This window comes from Microcebus murinus, chromosome 24 (genome assembly GCF_040939455.1).
Source record: "Microcebus murinus isolate Inina chromosome 24, M.murinus_Inina_mat1.0, whole genome shotgun sequence".
Taxonomy (NCBI): Eukaryota; Metazoa; Chordata; class Mammalia; order Primates; family Cheirogaleidae; genus Microcebus; species Microcebus murinus.
The window spans coordinates 5,604,191-5,623,222 of NC_134127.1; the positions used below are offsets into that span (position 1 = coordinate 5,604,191).

Sequence of the window (19,032 nt, forward strand, 5' to 3'; positions counted from 1 at the left end):
TGCACATGATCATCAGAATATATGGAGAAGAGATTTGCATACAAAACATATTAATAAAGTTAAAGACTCCTGCTTTCAGGAATAATAAATTAGGTAACTTCAGCCAATCTCCTACTGAAGATATATGAAAAAGCTACATGAAGTATAAAAAACATCTCCTAAGAAATCCTCAAAGATATAACCAGACAATGAAAACTACCAAGCTAAAAATCTAAGAAATATATATATATATATATATATATATATATATATATATATAAACTCAGGGGTTAAGTCCAATTGCTTTTCCCTGGAGGCATTCAGTAATTCAGAAGAAGCAGTTACCAAACTGAGCTAGCACTTTTGTGGTCTCATATAGCAAAGGGATAAAAATAAAATCTAGCTCCCCTGACATATAAAAGGAAGTGTTTGATAACCCCTTAAAACTCTAAACTGGCATGACAAAGGAATACAAGCAAAGATGAAGGTCAAAATTAAATAGACTAGGTATTAAATCGACTTTCACCCTCTCAATTTGTCACCTGGGTGATACAGAAAACTTCAAGCATTGAACTTGGATTAAGATAGTCTTGAGACAGAAGTGCCCCATGTACTTCACAGATGCAAATAAATATGCTCTCTGAAAGAAGATACTATCTTTCTGGGTTACAAATTGTTTCTACAAATAATTTAGCAATTCAAGAATCAGCACACAATCTAAAACAATAAGGCACACAACAAAACAAGACAGTGTGCAATATCTACCAGAAGCAATAGACAACAAAACCAGAGACTTGAGACATTGAATTATTGGACACAGGCAATATAATTATACTTATTTGGTTGAAATGAATAAAAAGGTAAGCATGGAAATGCAAGGAACTGTAAAAATAGAGCAGATCTGATAAGACAACAAATATAAATTCTAGAACTAAATCATAAGATAACTGAAGGTAAAGACTCAATGGATGGGTTTATAAGTAGATTAATCACACAAAGAGAACTAGGATCCCATAAGCTAGGTCAGAATGCAGCACAGAGACATAACAAAAGGGGAAGTAAATCTGAAAGAGAGAGTAAGAAATCTAATTGGAACAGTCCGGAAAAAAGGCCTAAAATACTTATACTGTAATTGGAGTTACAGAAGAGGAGGGAAAAAATGGTGACACAAGCAATATTTGAAGAGATAGTTGACAATCTTCCAGAAATGATGAAAGACATCAATCCAGAGACTTGACAAGATTTACAAATCTTAATCATGATAAGCTGATAGAAATTAACATCTATATACATCGTAGTAAAAGTATAGCTTACTTTAATATTAAGTAAAACATATCTTTTAAGACAGCTTTTAAGAAGATAGTTTTTACAGACTTAATAGTGACAAAGTCAGAAGTCGATGGACTAATACCTTCATCATTTCTAAGTAAACAACCGCCAGTTTATATAATAACTCTGTATCAACGAAATTACCTTTCAAGAATGAAGAGAAAATAAAGACATCTCTACATTTAAAAAGTAATAATAATTGGTCGCTGGCAGATCTGCATTTAAGGAAAATTTAACAGTTTTACTTTTGGCAATAAGAAAATAGTGGAAATGGGAGTGATAATTAGAGATGCAAAAAGAGAACTAGAAAAAAGGGTTGAATGGGGGCAAATTTAATAAAAACTGGCATAAAACTTTAAGTTGGTGGATTTTTGAATATTAAATTAATAGAATCGTATGTAACTGGGAAAATTTCATATCACACATTGTCTTGAATAAATAAGGAAAAGATGAATGATACAGCATAAAAATGGGCAAGATAATGTAGTAGTTATTTTGTATGAGAGAGAGTCGAAATGGCTTATGAATGAGAAAGAATGCTTGGTCTCATTAGTAAGCAGAAAAATGTGAATTGAAACCCCAATGGGATACTACTATCCTATAAAAATATTACCCACAGGAATGGCTAAAATTAAAAAGACTGATATTTCTAAGTGTTAGATAGGAGGCGGAGTTACTCTTCCATGTGTTAGTAAGGCCGCGGGGTGAGAGGAACCCAGGGTTGCTGGTGAAGTACTTGCAGATCCGTAAAACCATTTTGGAGAACTGACAGTTCTTTCACAGGAAGATATTTAAACATTATTACCCAGCGATTTTACTTCTGTGTGTCAGGATACGTATACAAGAAATTTGCACAGCACCATTCTTTATAATAGCCAACATATGGGAGGAAATGCCATCAAAAGTAGAATAGGATTAAGAAAAATTGTAGTGTATTCATATAATGGAATGCCGTACCACACAGCAATGAAAATAAGTGCCACTGTATCCAGCTGCAAAAATGGATGAATCTGCCATACATAGTATTGAGTTTAACAAATATATATCCCATTATATAGGTTTAAGCTTTTAAAATGCTAAATAATATTATATTTAAACACAGGAGATAAAACGATTGAAAATTGTAAGATACAAAGTCAGAATTGTAGTGACCTCTAGGGACTAAAGATAAGGTTGTAGTGGGGGGAGGGTGACGTTGGTGTGATGGCAATGGAACGTAGTAGTCCCCCCCCCACCCCGGTAGGATGTGCTCCAAGCCCCCCACCAGATGCCTGAAACCATTGATAGTAGCAATCCCTATACATACAGTACTGTGCTTTTTCCTATACATGCATACCTATGATAAAGTTAAATTTATAAATTAGGCACCATAAGACATTAACAACAATAACTCATAATAAAATAGAAGTTATAACAATATACTGTAATAAAATTTATGTGAATGTGGTCTCTCTGTCTTTTAAAATACCATATTTGTACTGTACCTACCAATTTTCCACCTGTGTTTGACTGCAGGTAACTGAAAATGTGAAAACGGAAACCACACATAAGAGAGGACTACTGTATTTCTTGATTTGAGCGGTGGTTACATGGGTGTGCACTTTATAATCATTCATCTTAGTGCATATTTTAATTCCTTATAATTTTCCTTTTGAGTTATGTTTGGGGACAAAAACGGGTTTAAACATGGTGTTTAATTATTACCTTGCTATTAACATCTTAAAAATATAGGATCTAGTATATTTTTTTCTGTACTCCAATGACCCACGTACAACTCTTGGAAATTTCTTACTGAACTTTTGCTCCTATTGGATTATTTACCATTGGGGAAAGTAGAAAATATTTGTTACCATGCATTATGTATTTATGGAATATATCATATATGATAAACATATTATAAAAGGAGGCAATCATTAAGGATTAAAAATAATTTTTAGGAAATATACTGTTAGCATAATATACTACCTGAATCTTCAAGGAACAATATTTATTAGCCATAATGGCATAAACACTGATTGTTATTGTAAGTACATATTCAAAGATAACTATGTTGGAACAATGGAAGGAAGGGAAGTAGTGTAGAATGTTGAACAATCCTCATTTGCAATATTCGGTGGTTAATACATACTATCTACAACTGAGGAATCAAAAAAGTGGTAAAATTTGGATTTAAAGTTGGAATAAATATTAAATCTAAAAGAGCCAAGGGCAGTTATCTCTGATCAGTAGGAGTGGGGAAAGGGAGGAAGGGATAAATATTTCATGATAAGTATTTTGCTCTTTCATGTATAAATTATGTTCATGTATTACTCTCTTGAATAGTGCCTTCTTCTGGGTGCCAGTTCTGATTTTCTTGGTCCTCTAACAATTGCCAAATTAGGTGTCCTTTCTCTATTATGTCAAAATTCACATGCACGTCTCTCTTTATCTCTATGCTTTGATTTTCACGTTTCAGGTAAGTGTATGTGTACGTGATTTTCATTTATCATGACCAACATTATTGCACCTTTCCCATCTGAAAACTGACTTCTTTTGTCAACTCGAGAAAGTTCTCATTAAAATTTTTTTGTGCAAAAATCACACTTACAAAGTATGTAAGACATATGCAGTCGGGATAAAGAATGCTAAGAAAATCAACATTTACGTGCCCACTCATGCATGGTAAGGATATAAATGACTCAAGCGAAGAAGCACCACATTATGATTGCTGTGTATTATTGTTGTGTATTTCCAAGGCTAGTTATCTGGATCTACTGGAGGTTTTGGAAGCTGTACAACATTTACTTACATATGTTTTCTGCCTAATTTAGCCGTAGCTAGTTTTTGCTGTGTGCAACTAAGTTGTCTGATTTTTTTTTAAGTTAATATTTCACTTTTGTGACATTTCACAGCACAGTATCTTGAATCTTGTTTTGTGCGAGTGATAAACAAGCAAAGAAAGAAAGAAATATTATGATTTCTGCATCATTTTTCTATTTTTTGCATAAAATCTTACAAGATCTTTGTGACATGTAAAATAACAAGAAGTCATTATTTCCTGGATTCCGTCGTTTCGCTGGGCTCAGCTGGGTGACACTTCTGCTTCACGTGGTTTTGTCGGAGTAGCTCAGATGACTGCCTTTGGCTGAGAGCTTCAGTGGGCTAAGAACACCCAAGATAGCATCATTTACGTGTGTGCTGTCTCAGGTGAACATCTGCAACAGCTGGCAGCTAGATGGGCCTTTTTCTCTATCAGAGTAGCTGAGGGGTGTGTGTGTGTGTGTGTGTGTGTGTCTGTATTTATATATTTCAGGGCTCTAAGAAACTAGAAAGCAGAAGCTGTTAGGCCTCTTAAGGGCTGGTCATAAGGGGCGCACTGTCACTTGTGCATATTTTATTGGTTAAGATGAGTCAAAAGGCCAGTATAGATCCAACAGAAGGGAGAATACTTTTGGTGGGAGGAGCAGAATACAGGTGCTCCCTGACTCGTAATGAGGTTACATCTTGTCAAACACATCATGAGTTGAGAATACGATAAGTCAAAAATGTCTTTAAAACACCCAACCTACCCAACATCAGAGCTTAGCCTATCCTATTTCAAACATGCTCTGAACATTCACATTAGCCAACAGCTGGAAAAAAATCATCTCACACAGAGACTATTTAATGATAATGTATTGAATATCTCATGTCATTTATTTACCACTATACCGAAAGCGAAAAATTAAACAGTTGTATTGGCCCTGGAAGTATGGTGCATACTGAATGCACATTGCTTTCGCATCATTGTAAAGTCAAAAAAATCTAAGTCAAAGCTCGGTCAATCTGGGACCATCTATCTGTATAAAGAGGAAACAGTCTACCGCAGCCTGCCCCCTGGCCGTGAGAATTCACGTCCCCCCCCCCCCTTGTACAAAATACTCCCACATTTTCCTCCCAAAGTCTCATCTCTTTATAAGCATCAATTTATGGCCCTGGATCTTGTCATCTGGATCAGGCCTAGACCTGGACCTGGCTCAGGCATAGCTCATTCTGATCTGAAAGACCTGAGAACTCAAGACCTCACCTTGACAGCCACCGTCCCATCATGCCACCAACAGGGACAGAAAAATTGCAACCGACACCCTCAATCAAAAGGGGTGGGTGTGGCAATGGAGGCGCAGAGAAGTCACTGGTCCTTGGCAATTCTGAAATCTATCCCACCGCAGGGGCAGAAAGTGTTTTTTTTGATTATGGTCCCATTCTGTCCTCTCAAACTAATCCACGGTTCTTCTTGATTTTTGTCTCTGCCCTCCAGCCCTCTGAGTGATCATCCTTCCCCTTTCCCTAAAAAAAAAAGCTCTGTTTGTACTTGAGTGCCTTCCCCTCCTTGATCTCCTCCTCCGCTATGTTGGGAGCTCAGAGCCATTTATTTCTTCTCATTTGGAACTAACTGTCTCTGTCCCTTTTACTTCAAGCCAGCGGGACTGTTCCCAGCAAAACTTTTTTTAAAGCCTTGAGAATTTTTTCTATAAATCATACTGAGATTCACGTCATGCCCTGCAAGTCATCTCCATGATTTCTTAGAGGCAGATTCTCTTTGCATTTGAGAATGTCAGGCTTCTTTCTGCAAAGAATGCCTTTAAGCTTCTTTGAAGCCCGTTCGCCTGACCGAGAGTGTCTGCGAGTCCTCACGTTAAATCTTCCCGAGTTTGTAACAAAGGGTTTCGCGGCTGCACCCTTGACTACATCTGGACTCTTAGATCACGTGTTATGCGTTGCACCCTGGATTTGGTTTTTCCCCTTGAGGTCATTTTCCCCTTTGAAACTTTTTGGCCTGTTTGGGAGACTGTTCTGGGCCCTTTGTGTTTCTTCCAAGTTCTGCTTGAAAACTGAAGAATGTCTTCTTTGGCTCCATTTTCCTATAATATTTCATCATGCAGACATGACTGAAATAAGTGACACCCAATATTCCTTTGGGAAATTTCCTCAGCCAGCTTCCTAGTTTCAGTAGGTGCATCTTCTGTCTTCCGTGTTGCTGTGGGTGATGGCCTTACAAAATTCCGCCATGGGAACGTGGGCTGCTCTCCCTCTACTACGCAACAGCGATTTGCTGATTGCTTTTCTGGCCTTTACCAGCAGTCTCTATGCAACCTCTTCCAGCCTCTGCCTATGACCAGTTCCACGCAAAAAGGCCACATTTTGGCTTCTGGTGTGAGAAGACCCCACTCCCAGTACCAGTTTTTGTATCAGTTATCCATTTCTGTGAAACAAATCATTCCAGAATTTGTTGACCTAGAACAGCAATAAAATATTACTTTCATGATTTTGTGGGTTGGATAGTCTCATCCAGGTGATGCTCCTGTTCTATATTGCGTTGACTGGGGCCATCCTTGTGGGTATTTTCACCTGGGAGCTTGGCTGGGAGCTGGAATGTCCCAAACAGCTTCACAGGCACAATTGTTGTTTTGGCTACGTGGCTTTAACGGCTGAGAGCTGTCCTGGGCCATCTCCCCAGCAAGGTACTTTTTACGTGATGCCACGTGGCCAAGTTGAAACTGCCTGTCTTCTTAAAGGCTAGGCCTGCCGTAGCAAAGTGTCACATCTTCTGTGCTTTATTTATCAAATAAAGTCACAGTCCAGCCCAGATCCAGAGGCAGAAGACACAAGAGCAGCAGTATGAATACACAGTAAAAGAGCAAAAAGAAAAAACAAAACAAAACAGTAAAGTGAACTTTATAGAAATTCAGGAGGGAAAAAGTGTCTTTGTGAAGCTGTCTTTGTAACACTAGGGTGGAAATAGCCAATAGGCAATGCGCTGTGTAAATGCGGAGCCACAGAGAATGTCTGGGGGAGGGTGTAAATGTTGGAGTCATTAGATTATAGGTGTAATTGCCACAATTCTAGAGAGATATTTCCAACATTTTGTGCCATTTAAAAAAAAAAAAATTCATTCATTACCTGGACAAGTACCATGTTTCCCTGAAAATAGGACCTACGCATAAAATAAGCCCTAGCAGGATTTCTAAGCATTAGCACAATAGAAGCCCTACCCCGAAAATAAGACCTAGCGATGGGCGTGGCTACGCAGCGCATCTGCACAACCCATGCATTTCGTTGTGGAGCAGTAAAGAAGATGAGCAGCCCTTCTCATCTGCCCCAGGAGAGCTCTATTGCTCGACATGAGAGATTGGGGCCAATGGTTCTAAAGGAAATAGAGTCGCAAGAAATTCAGGATGGAATTCAGGGTTTGGAGAGTTATGATGATGTTCCAGAAGAAGACGACTTAACTGTATTTGAGTAAATGTAGATTGTTGTACCATACTTAAAAAAAAATAACACATCCTCTGAAAATAAGCCTCTAAAAATAAATATAAGACCCTGTCTTGTTTTCAGGGAAGCAAGGTATATGCAATAAGCCACATTAGTTTATAAAAATGTAACAGTAGATAAAATATCACTTTCCATAAATCTAATTTATTAGATTCCATTTGTCTCAATTGGATGATAATAATTAGCTTCTTATCACTAGTTTTAGAACTTTTTTTTTTAGCTTACCATTTTCTAAAAAAGGATTTAAAGAATGCAAAAATTGCTGAAAAGACTGCATGATACCGAAAGAGAACTGTTGGCTATCTAGCAATAGCATCATAAAGTAGTTCAAAGTGCTATTGGTTATTGCATACACAAGAGCCCAAGTTTATGATGGATTGGACAGCTCATAATGTGAAAGTACAGAGTGCTCAAGTACAACGTGCATGAAGGTTGAGGGGATCCCACATACAATCATGTGTAAGACGAAAATGTCATTTTGAATCTGGCTGACTTATTGAGTGAATGATGTTTAGATAACTGATTAATTACTTGAGAAATAGAAAGAAGCTAATTTTCTCCACATGATCCAAAATAAATTCCAGGGAGCTTAAATATTAAAATTTTCAATATGAAAACACAAAAATGCTAGAAAAATATCCACCGAATTCTAGAACACAAACACCTATGAATATCAGAAAAGCAAGTTGGTGGCTTAGGGTACATGCAAATCAAATAATTCTGTATTAAAATAAAGGCACAAACAAAATTAAAAGTAGAAGAAGAAAATATATATAATACATAACATAAAAGGGCTAATATCAAAATATATTGAGTGCTTAAAAGTCAATAAAGCAACAGATAACCTCCTAATGAAAGAAGCTAAAAGAAATAAAGAGGAATTTCAAAAAGAAAAGCACAGTGAGAAATAGAAATTTATTCAATCTCACTAAGAACTAAAACTAAAAATTATAAAATAAAACAATAAGAAAATATTTTGTATATGTAAACTATACTTAAAAATCTTTTTACGTTAAAAATGTATTTACCAGTATTTAACAGAATACTTGACTTGGATTCTGCTAGCAGAAAGGTAAACTGCATGGAACAAATACACCACTAAGAACAATCCTTTCTGCATCTATTTGAACTTCACATTTCTAATTCTGAAAATTAACAGAATAGCAATTATGACATGGGCCAAACTTGTGCACAAAATTAAGGCCATGTATGATAATAGTAAGTGTAGAGTAAACTAAATACCAAATAACAGAGAATCACAGAAATAATATTAGTACTAACGCAGAAAAACATCTGGCAAAGTATATTCTAAAATATCTGCAGAGGTAAAATTTGGTCATGAAATTGCTTTTCTCTTTCTCTTAGTTCATCATTATTTCCTAAATTTTCTATAAATATTACAAGGGTAATTTCCATCCTTTAAAAATATTCATGCAAACATAGCAACAGCAAAAAATAAATAAATGGGACTTGATTAAATTAAAAGGCTTCTGCATAGCAAAGAAAATAATCAACCGAGTAAATAGACAACCTACAGAATGGGAGAAAATATTTGCAAACTATATACCTGATAAAGCGCTAATATCCAGAATCTACAAAGAACTCAAACAAATAAGCAAGACAACAAATAAACCCATTAGAAAATGGCAAATTATATGAACAGAAGTTTTCCAAAAGAAGATAAGACAAATAGCCAACAAACATATTAAGAAATGCTCAACACCATTAATCATCAGGGAAATTCAATTTAAACTCCAATGAGATATTAATTACCTTACCCCTGTGTCAGAATGGCCATTATTAAAAAGTCAAAAAACAATAGATTCTGGTGTGGATGCAGAGAGAAAGGAGCACTTACACACCATTGGTGGGACTGAAAATTAGTACAACTTCTATGGAGAACAGGATGGAGTTTCCTCAAACAAATAGATGTGGACTTACCATTCCACCTAGCAATCCCACTACTGGGGAGCTACCTAAAATAAATAAGTCTTTTTATTAAAAATACACCTACACCCAAATGTTTATTGCAACACAATTCACAATCGCAAAGATGTGGAATCGACCTGTGCCCATCAATTCATGAGTGGATTAAGAAAACGTGGTATATATGCATAAATATATGTACACACATATACATATATATGCATATATGTAGACATATGCATATATGTGTGTGTATATATATGCAATATACACAGCATGGAATACTACTCAGCCATAAAAGGTAATGAAATAATGTTTTTTGCAGCAACTTGGATGGAATTGGAGACCATTATTCTCAGTGAAGTATCTCAGGGATAGAAAAGCAAACACCACATGCACTCTCTAATAAATTGGTAGCTAATAAATGGGCACACGTGGGCATAATGAGATGTAGAGGTCATTGGAAATCTAGCTGGGCGGAAGGGTGAGGGAAGGGGTAAAAACCTACCCAACGGGTATAATGCACACTGTTCGGATGATGGGCACACTAAATGCCCCAACCTAAACATTACAAAAGACATCCATGTAACAAAAACATTTGCATCCCCTTAATATTTTGAAACAAAAAAAATTAATGCGTATCATCTCAGGTATTCACTTAGAACCCACGAGCCATACAGATATACTTACTCTCCCAGGAAAACAATCTCGGTGTTCATCTCCCCTGACCTGTGACGGAGAAAATTCCTCAGGAAGGCAGTGACACTGTCCACGGTGATGTTCCCACAGACCACGATGAACCTAGGTGGCAAGAGCACGCGAGTGGATCACCTGAGGAATAGATGATCTTCCCACCAGGACTTGGAGATGAACAAATCAGCTTAAACTTGGTTTTAGACAAATCTCGTATTCCAACCACCCAGATTTTAAACACAGAAACACGACAAGGGCTGCATCTCAAGTGCACAAAGGAGGCATCAGATGTCTGCAGTCTTCTGTCTCATCTCAAGGAGGGTACGATCCCAAAAATTTGAATTACAACTTAGCTTTTTAGGAAGACAAGAACTATCATCATTGCTAGAGCTTTCATATTTATTTGTAACCTATAAATGACTTTTCAGTTGATTTCCGATTGCCTTGTATAGCCTTTTTTTTTTCATTGAGGATCTGAGGCTTGAAGTGGTGCATCAATTTTTCCATTGCCAAGTGCTCTGGCTGAGGTGGCACCACATGCCAGGTTGTTTCAGTTTATCTTCCACATCTAAAAATTACCTAGTAGTTCCAAAAAAGTGATCCCAGTTGAGAGACATCTAGGACAGGTGCAGGAATCTATGCACATAGTTTTTGTGGTGAATAGTTTTCTTAGGATTAATGTGTTTAAAGAAGCTATTTCCCCCCCCCCCCATTAGTCATTTAAAGCATACTGAAAACATCATTTTAGCCTAAGTTAGCCTTAAATTGTCTGGGCATTATTGGATGATTTACTCTGTGCCTTTCCTGGGATGAAGGAGACCAGACTTTGGCTTATCTAGTTAATTTCATTGCTTCTCATTATTTATTTTTCATTCACTTCATTATATGTTTCCTTTTCCTCTTCACACTCCTAGGGTCAAGAATGGTCTTTCTCCAGTTAAGAGATCACTCCGTGGGAGTTCCTCTCCTTTGTGTCTCTTTCATCTATAGCAGATGGGACTGAATTTAAAAAGAATCACATCGAGAGTTTAAGATCGCCAATCCATTCTTTTCTCCTTAGATACGGAAAAGCATAATGAAAACTAAGGTAACCTGAATCCACAGAGAAATAGGGAGCATGTGTCTGTGGTATAAGCAACATCAATAATCTAGGAGGCCTTGTAGAAGACAGGATAGAACTTGCTTCTCACTCTAGCAAATCCCAGGCCACCAATTAGTCCCATGATTCGGAGGAGGGGAGTTTTGGCAAAGAGAACTGAATGAAATTAATTCATTTGAACCATGAATTAATTTTTTAATTAATTTTATTTTTAATTAATTAATAAATTTGAACTGTGGCTTTGATTTGATCCATTGTTGAAAGCTAGGCATGCTTTAACCACATGATGAGCATGAGTACGACAATAAGTGGTGGCTATAAGTGACTAGGGAATGATAAGGAATATGAAAGTAGTACCATAATTAGTAATACTTATTGACAGGGAATTATGGCATTATCCATCATTTTAGCTGATTTACTGGTCTCATGAACATCTAATTACTATCTATATAGTAATTTATATCAAGTAGCAAATAACAGCTTCTTATGGTATTTATTTTAGCACAGCTCTAGGTGAATGAAGGACCTTGCTCACATTTGGTTATGTAGCTAGGCCAGGCAATAGCTGTTTAGAATGACATAATGTGACTAACAGAATATCTCAAAGTGAAGGAATCACACTTGACAAGCTACTTACTTCTTCCCTTTGAACACTTCATAGGAAGTGGTGTATTTCTTGTTGTTTGCAAAAAGTTCCACCATTTCAGGGATGTAGTTTGCAAATAGTACCTAAAACGATCAGCAGACAAAACTTTAGGTTTCATCATTTTGACGAATACTTCAAAATTCCGAGATTAGTAAGGAGAAAGAAGCTACGGAAAACTTTCTTTCATTCTAGAGGGGCATGAGAGTGAACTGCAGGTTCAAAGGGACCCCATCTTTCTTCCTTACTTCAGCCTCGGGGTTTGGTTAAGATTTAGTAAAATTCTTTTCTGGGTTTCGAAAGGATGAAAGCGAAGACAGGCAGCAAGGCCACTCCCTGCAGTGGAAGAAAAGGCGGCTTCCTCTACCTTTTCTACAATTCTGAACCAAGCACAGACTTCACTCCTCTAACGTTTAATACGGGTTTGGTGAGAGCCTACTCCTTGGGCTAGAAGGAAGTGATCTCTTCAGATCCAATCTCAATGCCCTTCCTCTTTAGAAGAAAGACTTAACCTGATAGGAAGAGATGAAGGAAGATAGAGACAGCTGCTCCAATCAGCATAGAGCCTAATGAGGAAAGTCTGCCCTCCGGCCACCATGCTGCCTGGGTCCCTGGCAACCGAGCAATTGCATCAGGTCCTGCAGGGGATGCAGTTTGGACAATACAGGACCCGTGCACCTTTTCATTTTCACTTGACACCTGCTCTGAATAATGCAACATTCACTCTCAACCCTGCATTGCTTTATTTATTACCATTAACCAAATGCATTCTGCTTTATGGAGCTATATTCAAAAGACATTGAAAACAGTCTTCACCAAGCTCCCCAGGGTGAAGAATATGATGAAAGTCCGTCCTAAGGATGTCTTGGCTACCACATCTCCAAAGCCAACGGTTGTCATTGTTGCCATGACCAGGTAGATGGAGTCGAAATAGGATATATTCTGTGAATTTCTACCTTTGAGCCAGGGATCACCAGAATTTTCCACCTGTCCAAAGAGAGAAGACTCAGGAAAGGTCTCTGAATGGAATCCAAGGGAAGGTTTTTAAAGAATAGGCAGCACATTAGATTAATTTCACTTAACCCCAATGAAATACGAAATGGTTCTCAGGCTGCTGTGAAGGGTTTGGGAATTGTGGGTAATGACTGTAGAATGTTGATTTCCTTAGCTGTGATTACTGCTGAAATCTAAGGGGGCATGTGGCTTGAGCCCAGCATTTGGAATGCTCCACAGGGGACAGATGCCTGTGTTGAGCTCTTTTCATGTGGCCCCATCATCTCATCCTGGAGCCAGGGGACGCCAAAGGCTCTCAGATTGAGCAATTACTATTTATTCTCATTTTTAATCTAGATCAGGATTATCATTAAAGATGATCATTAAGCATCTCAGTGAGCTTGATCACATGAATGCTAGTGTCTGAGGAGAAATAAACAAATGAACTTTCCAAGTTATTTCCCCCTTCACACAAAAATCTTTTCAATGATTTTGTTTTTACAAAAATCTCTGAAAATATTTTCCTTTGATTTTTTTCACTGATTCTTCACATTTTAAGGAAACTAAATTTATCAGATTATCATTTTTATATTAAATAAGTGAAATAACAGGTATTTATATTTATATTATATATAAATTTGTTATAAATATACAATATGTAAAATATATACTAAATGCCATATCTATACATTTATACTTACATATAATTTATAATTAGATACTTATATATAATTTATATAATTAGATATTTTAGATATTTAGATATATTTAGATATTTAGATATAATTGGATATTTATATATAATTTTTCCTTGCTTTTCCACTTTTAGACCATTTTTTATCCATAGTTTACGTATTTTTCTAGACATTTTCTATTTTTATTTAGCACAAAAGATGATAAAATGTTACAGATGTCTAGCTGAAGAAAGTAGGTCTTTTGTTGTTGTTAGGAACTGGAATGGAAATTAGAAACCTCGCAAGTTTGCTTAGGTATCTGATCACTTTTTAAAAGTGGTGTGCCAAGTGCTGGCTCATTCTTAAGTTTAATGAGTAGGCTGTGAGTGTGGACTCCTATAATACCCCGCTCCAAAAGAAGAAAGAGATTGCATGTCTATACTTAACTTCCACGGCCGATGGTGAATAGTGTTGCAAAGTCTCCTAACCTGCTTTCACTGACTTCTGGGGTCTTCGCTATTTTCCAAGACTAGTACGTCATAAGAAAATCAGGTTTAATCCTACAGATTTAAATCACTCATATATGGATTAGGACAGTTTCCTTTAAGCCATAGTGCCTTATGCGACATCTTTAACTCAGGGATCCAACATTAACCCCGAACACCACGTTAGGCAAACTAAAACCAAATTTATTTCAACCTGGAAAAATCCTTCAAAATAACCTAAATAATTCTTTAAAGTTTCACTCACTGTCTTTGGGGGTATTAATTTGGTGTTTCAAACCCCTTCCCACCTCCCCAGCATCTCTCTGGTTTATGGGGGAGGGGAGCTGGTGGGCTTCTGCTGGGCTACTTGCTCACTGTGCTTTTTCCTCCTGAACACGTCAGCGTCAACCCATCAGTCCAAGACAGGATGCGAGTCAAGGTTAAGATAAAGGATTATGGACCCATTTTAAGATGCTGAATCATTATCTATTTTAACTCCAGATTTCAAAATAGGATTTTTATGTTTTTAAACTTTGCATTTCAACTTTAGATAAGATGTGCTATGAAGGAGAAGGATATAAGGACACTCTCTCATCTCCTCTTACCTGCCCATCCACATTTATTAATATAGTAACAGTATTATCCTTACATTGCTCATGTGCATTCTAGTCTGTTACCATAATTACCTGGGTTATATCTTAGCTCTACTTTCAGTGATCACTTACCACTACTCTTTAACATGGCTTCCCCATTCCTGAGTTCTTGGTTTTGATTAATTTCCTAAATGGCTGGATTTTATCTTTCATTTTCTTTTGTGTGTGTGTGTGTGTGTTTTAACAGACACACATTTTGACCTTCAAAGGATACATTTATAATAGGGGTTCATGAGTGCTATTTTCTCTTGCATGCTAAAAGTGACAATGCTGGTTACACTTTCTTTTACACAAACTTCATAGACCTTGCCTTATCATCTTCTAATAGTGATTGATGTTGCCAAGAAATCTGACACTAATTTCATTTTTTTCACCCTTGTAAAGACCTTGCTTTGTTTCTGCTTGGAATTCTCTCCTTATCCCTGAAGGTCAGTAAATGCTCCAAAATATGGTTGGAATTAATAATTTAGAGCCATTTTCCCTAGGTGTACAGTAGTCTAACCTCTAATCTACAGATCTAAGACTTTATTGTAAAACACTTTCCTGACACCATGTGTTGCTTTATTGTTAAAGCACCAATTACATGGATAGTATATTGAATCAATGTAGTCCATCTTTCATGTTTCTTCTCTACAATTACTTAAGTATCTTTGTTCTTTTTATGTCGGGATTGTTGCTTCCATTCTATCCTCCATGTTTCTGAACGTGTTCTTCGTCACATTATTACATTTTAGTCCTCTCTAATATGGTTTTCAGCTCTGTAATAACTTTTATTTTCCATCTTCTTTCTGCTTGGTACCTTTCAGCCCCCTTTTCAACTGTGACTGTTTAATAATCCTTTAGTTAAAACCTTGTAAATCTTGTACAAAAAGTTACTTTCAGCTTTTTTTAAATCTTTATGTTTTTTAAATGAAGGGCTTTTGCTTAACTTTTCCTTTGTTTCCTTGGGCAAATTATCTTTTAATTGTTGTTGTTATAACTGCTGTGTTCTGTAACTACTGTTATACTGATGTCTCTGCCATAGGTTTTCTCTGCCTTCATATTCTCACAAATATGTGTCGCCTACAATCAATGTATCTATGTCCCTTATTATTTTTGAAAGAACTTAATCATAAGCACCATATTGATTCTTTTCTGGCTAATAATATCATCTTTGAATGGTGTCAACTTCTAACTAAGGGTAGTGTGAGAATGGGAACATGGCTGGGTTGAGGACATGATAGCTTTTATTTTGGATAGTAACTTCAAATACCCTTTCAACAAAATCTGCTATTTTCTTTGCTCCGGGATATAGTTCTCCTAGGTTTTTAGTATTTTAGAAATGGGTGTGGCTCAAAGTGGAGCCCTTTAATTCCCAAGCCACTGGGCTGCAGGCATCCCTGCTGGAGGTCTCTGTCCCTCTTGAGTGTGACAGAGGGAGGTGAATGGTTTTAGATTTCTCAAAGGTTTGCATCATCATTTGCATCTGGTATTTGATGGTTTTTCTCAATGAATTGTACATAGCAAGTTTTAAATGTATTTTTAGTTGTTAGTGTTGATTTTGAGAGGACTCAAGTAAAATAGACATTTTCTGTTTTGTTTTGTTTTTCTGAAAGGCCTTTTAACATCCCACTTCAGTTTCTGCCTTTTTTGATTACTGCTTCTCAAATGTCCTCACTCAGTAAGGTCCAGGAGGAGTTTCTTTCCTATGATTGAAATCCATTTACTAATATTGCTCCTTATGGGAAGTAAGAACTGGACTTTCCCACAGGCAAAGGAGGGTAGCTAGGTATAGGTAGGCATACGGTTTTTTGGGTTTTTTTAGACAGAGTCTCACTCTGTTGCCCAGGCTAGAGTGAGTGCCATGGCATCAGCCTAGCTCACAGCAACCTCAAACTCCTGGGCTCAAGTGATCCTCCTGCCTCAGTCTCCCGAGTAGCTGGAACTACAGGCATGTGCCAGCATGCCCAGCTAATTTTTCGATATATTTTTAGTTGTCCAGCTAATTTATTTCTATTTTTTGTAGAGATGGGGTCTTGGTCTTTCTCAGGCTGGTTTCGAACTCCTGACCTTGAGCGATCCACCCGCCTTGGCCTCCCGGAGTGCTGGGATTAAAGGTGTGAGCCACCGCGCTTGGCCTGGTACACGATTTTGATTTCAGGAGAATGAAGAAAGTCCCAGGGCTGTCTTTTGCAACGGCAACTCCTCCCCTACAGCTCTCCAGTATTTATTGTCTGTAATTCTCTGATTGGCTTCATTTTTTTTTTTTTTAATTTTCTTTTTCTTTAAATGCTAAAATCCCAGAACCCCCAGGAAGATGTAGTGATACATTTTACCTGTTGCTTATATGTTTGGAGCTTATTAAGTTATAAATCTTTCCCTAAGGACAGATTTCGAGAGTTGGAAGAAGAAACATACATAGATAAATTGTAGGTGACACCATATTTGCGATAATAGGAGGGTGGAGAAAACCTGAAAAGGGACAGTAAAAAGATGAACTTCTCACCGAGGTCCAATGATGGAGACAGGCGCTCAACAGGCTCCCCTCCCTTTTTCAAAGAAAGGATGCTCACGCTGGCAGACACCGTTAGGGTCTGTGATGAGATGCTTACCAAGTGAATGAATCCTGCAGCAGTGAACCAGGTACTGAGAACTATTGACAGCAGTTTGGAAAGCTTCACCGAATTACTAGAGGAAGAAAGACAAAGAGCTGCTGGGTCTCTCTGACAGGTTCCAGAGGTACACAGTCACCTCATCCTCTAAGACCTGGCTACTCAGAACCTGGTTCATGGACGGGGTGGCGTTACCCGGGAGTGTATTAGAATGCAGAGCCCCAGGCCCCACCCTGCTCCACCAAGCTGTGTTGTTCCAAGATCTGTTTATTTCACATACACTTTATAGCTTAAGATGCACGGCTCTAAAACTCACCAGTCACACGCACTTGTTCAGAAAGTTTGAGTGTTGCTGTGATATCCATTAGCCTGATACTATATCACTTTTAAAAATATACTCTATGTGGCTCAACATGAGATACATTTTACAGATTGTTACATTGCCTGAGTAATACTACAAAATGTAGCATGCCAGCAATCCAGGGAGCAGGCTCATAAAATGAAGTTTTGAGCAGAATACAGAAATGGAGAGTCACTCGTATTGCTGAACCGGTAACAGGATATTTGAGGGAAGAGGATCAGAGGGGGTCTTGTCTCCTAAGTAGAGCCTTAGAGTTTAGCTGAAATCTCTGTGGTTTTCAGCAAGAGCCACCTGTCACGCAAGAGCAGGCTTTCCTGCCCCGACTTCTCCATAATGCATAAACACTTAGCAGGGAAATCCACCTGGCATTTGATGCTTCTAGTGAGAATGTAGAGGCATAAAGGTTTTCAGTGGGTAACAGACAAAACTGCTTAAAGCTTTAGAAGTATTACTGCTCAAAGATAGTTGGGATTTTTGTTGTCACTTGGAGATATGTAGGTAATTATTTCTATAAGCAATAGTTCACTGCTGCTGCCTGGTAATGCCTATGCTTGGAGGAATTGTCTTACATTCTAAAACCTGAGGAAAAAAAAATTTTTTTTTCCACCTAGCCAGGAGAGACATGATTCATTAAAGCAAATATGTAAAATCAAAGTCTCTGAATTTCTTTGACTTTTTTTTTCTTTTTCATGGCGAGGGACCCCAAATTAAAACTTAAATGAGCTTACACATCATAGCAAAACAAAGAATAAGAACAAAGAATAAGCAAACTCTTTAAAATGATCACAGTTTTCAGCCAGTGTGTGGTATAATATAATGGGAGAAAGTGAGTAAACATCATCTTGAGAGCTGAGGGATTTCATGATTTTTGCACTGAAATTCTGATGGAAAATGAGTTGAGTTAAAGGTTCAGTTAATATTTTCCTTTCCTAATCCAAACTATTGATGGTAAGTAAGCAACACCTCAAACAGGGCTAGCGTTTACCTGTTCTTGAAGACTCGTAGCATTTGCAAGATTTGAGGAAGTTCTAGCAGCCGTAATGCTCTTAGGAACCGTAAACCTACAAAGAAATGGAAAGGAGAAAGCTGCCAAAAGAAGAGGTTCACGCTAGGGAGTAGCCTCGATTAGAACATCATTGGGATTGCTTACATTCTCTTTCTCAAATATAGTATATTATAATGTTATAATTTAAGAGCATGAGCTATAGTCCAAATACTAGGCTTGCCACTTTATAGCTGTTGTAATCCAAGGCAATTGTTTTACCCCCTCTAGTTCCTTATCTGTAAAATGGGATTTATAAGAGTATCAACCTCA

At 37.4% G+C, this 19,032-nt stretch overlaps 1 protein-coding gene across 1 annotated transcript in view; it reads right to left on the bottom strand.

Annotated features, from left to right (window-relative positions):
• Window positions 1–19,032, bottom strand: part of KCNU1 (potassium calcium-activated channel subfamily U member 1) — a 126,667-nt gene that overhangs the window by 88,489 nt on the left and 19,146 nt on the right. The window contains 5 exon segments of the mRNA XM_075997122.1: window positions 10,216–10,326; window positions 11,955–12,046; window positions 12,777–12,947; window positions 17,357–17,432; window positions 18,703–18,778. Of these exon segments, the coding sequence (XP_075853237.1) occupies window positions 10,216–10,326; window positions 11,955–12,046; window positions 12,777–12,947; window positions 17,357–17,432; window positions 18,703–18,778 (526 nt within the window).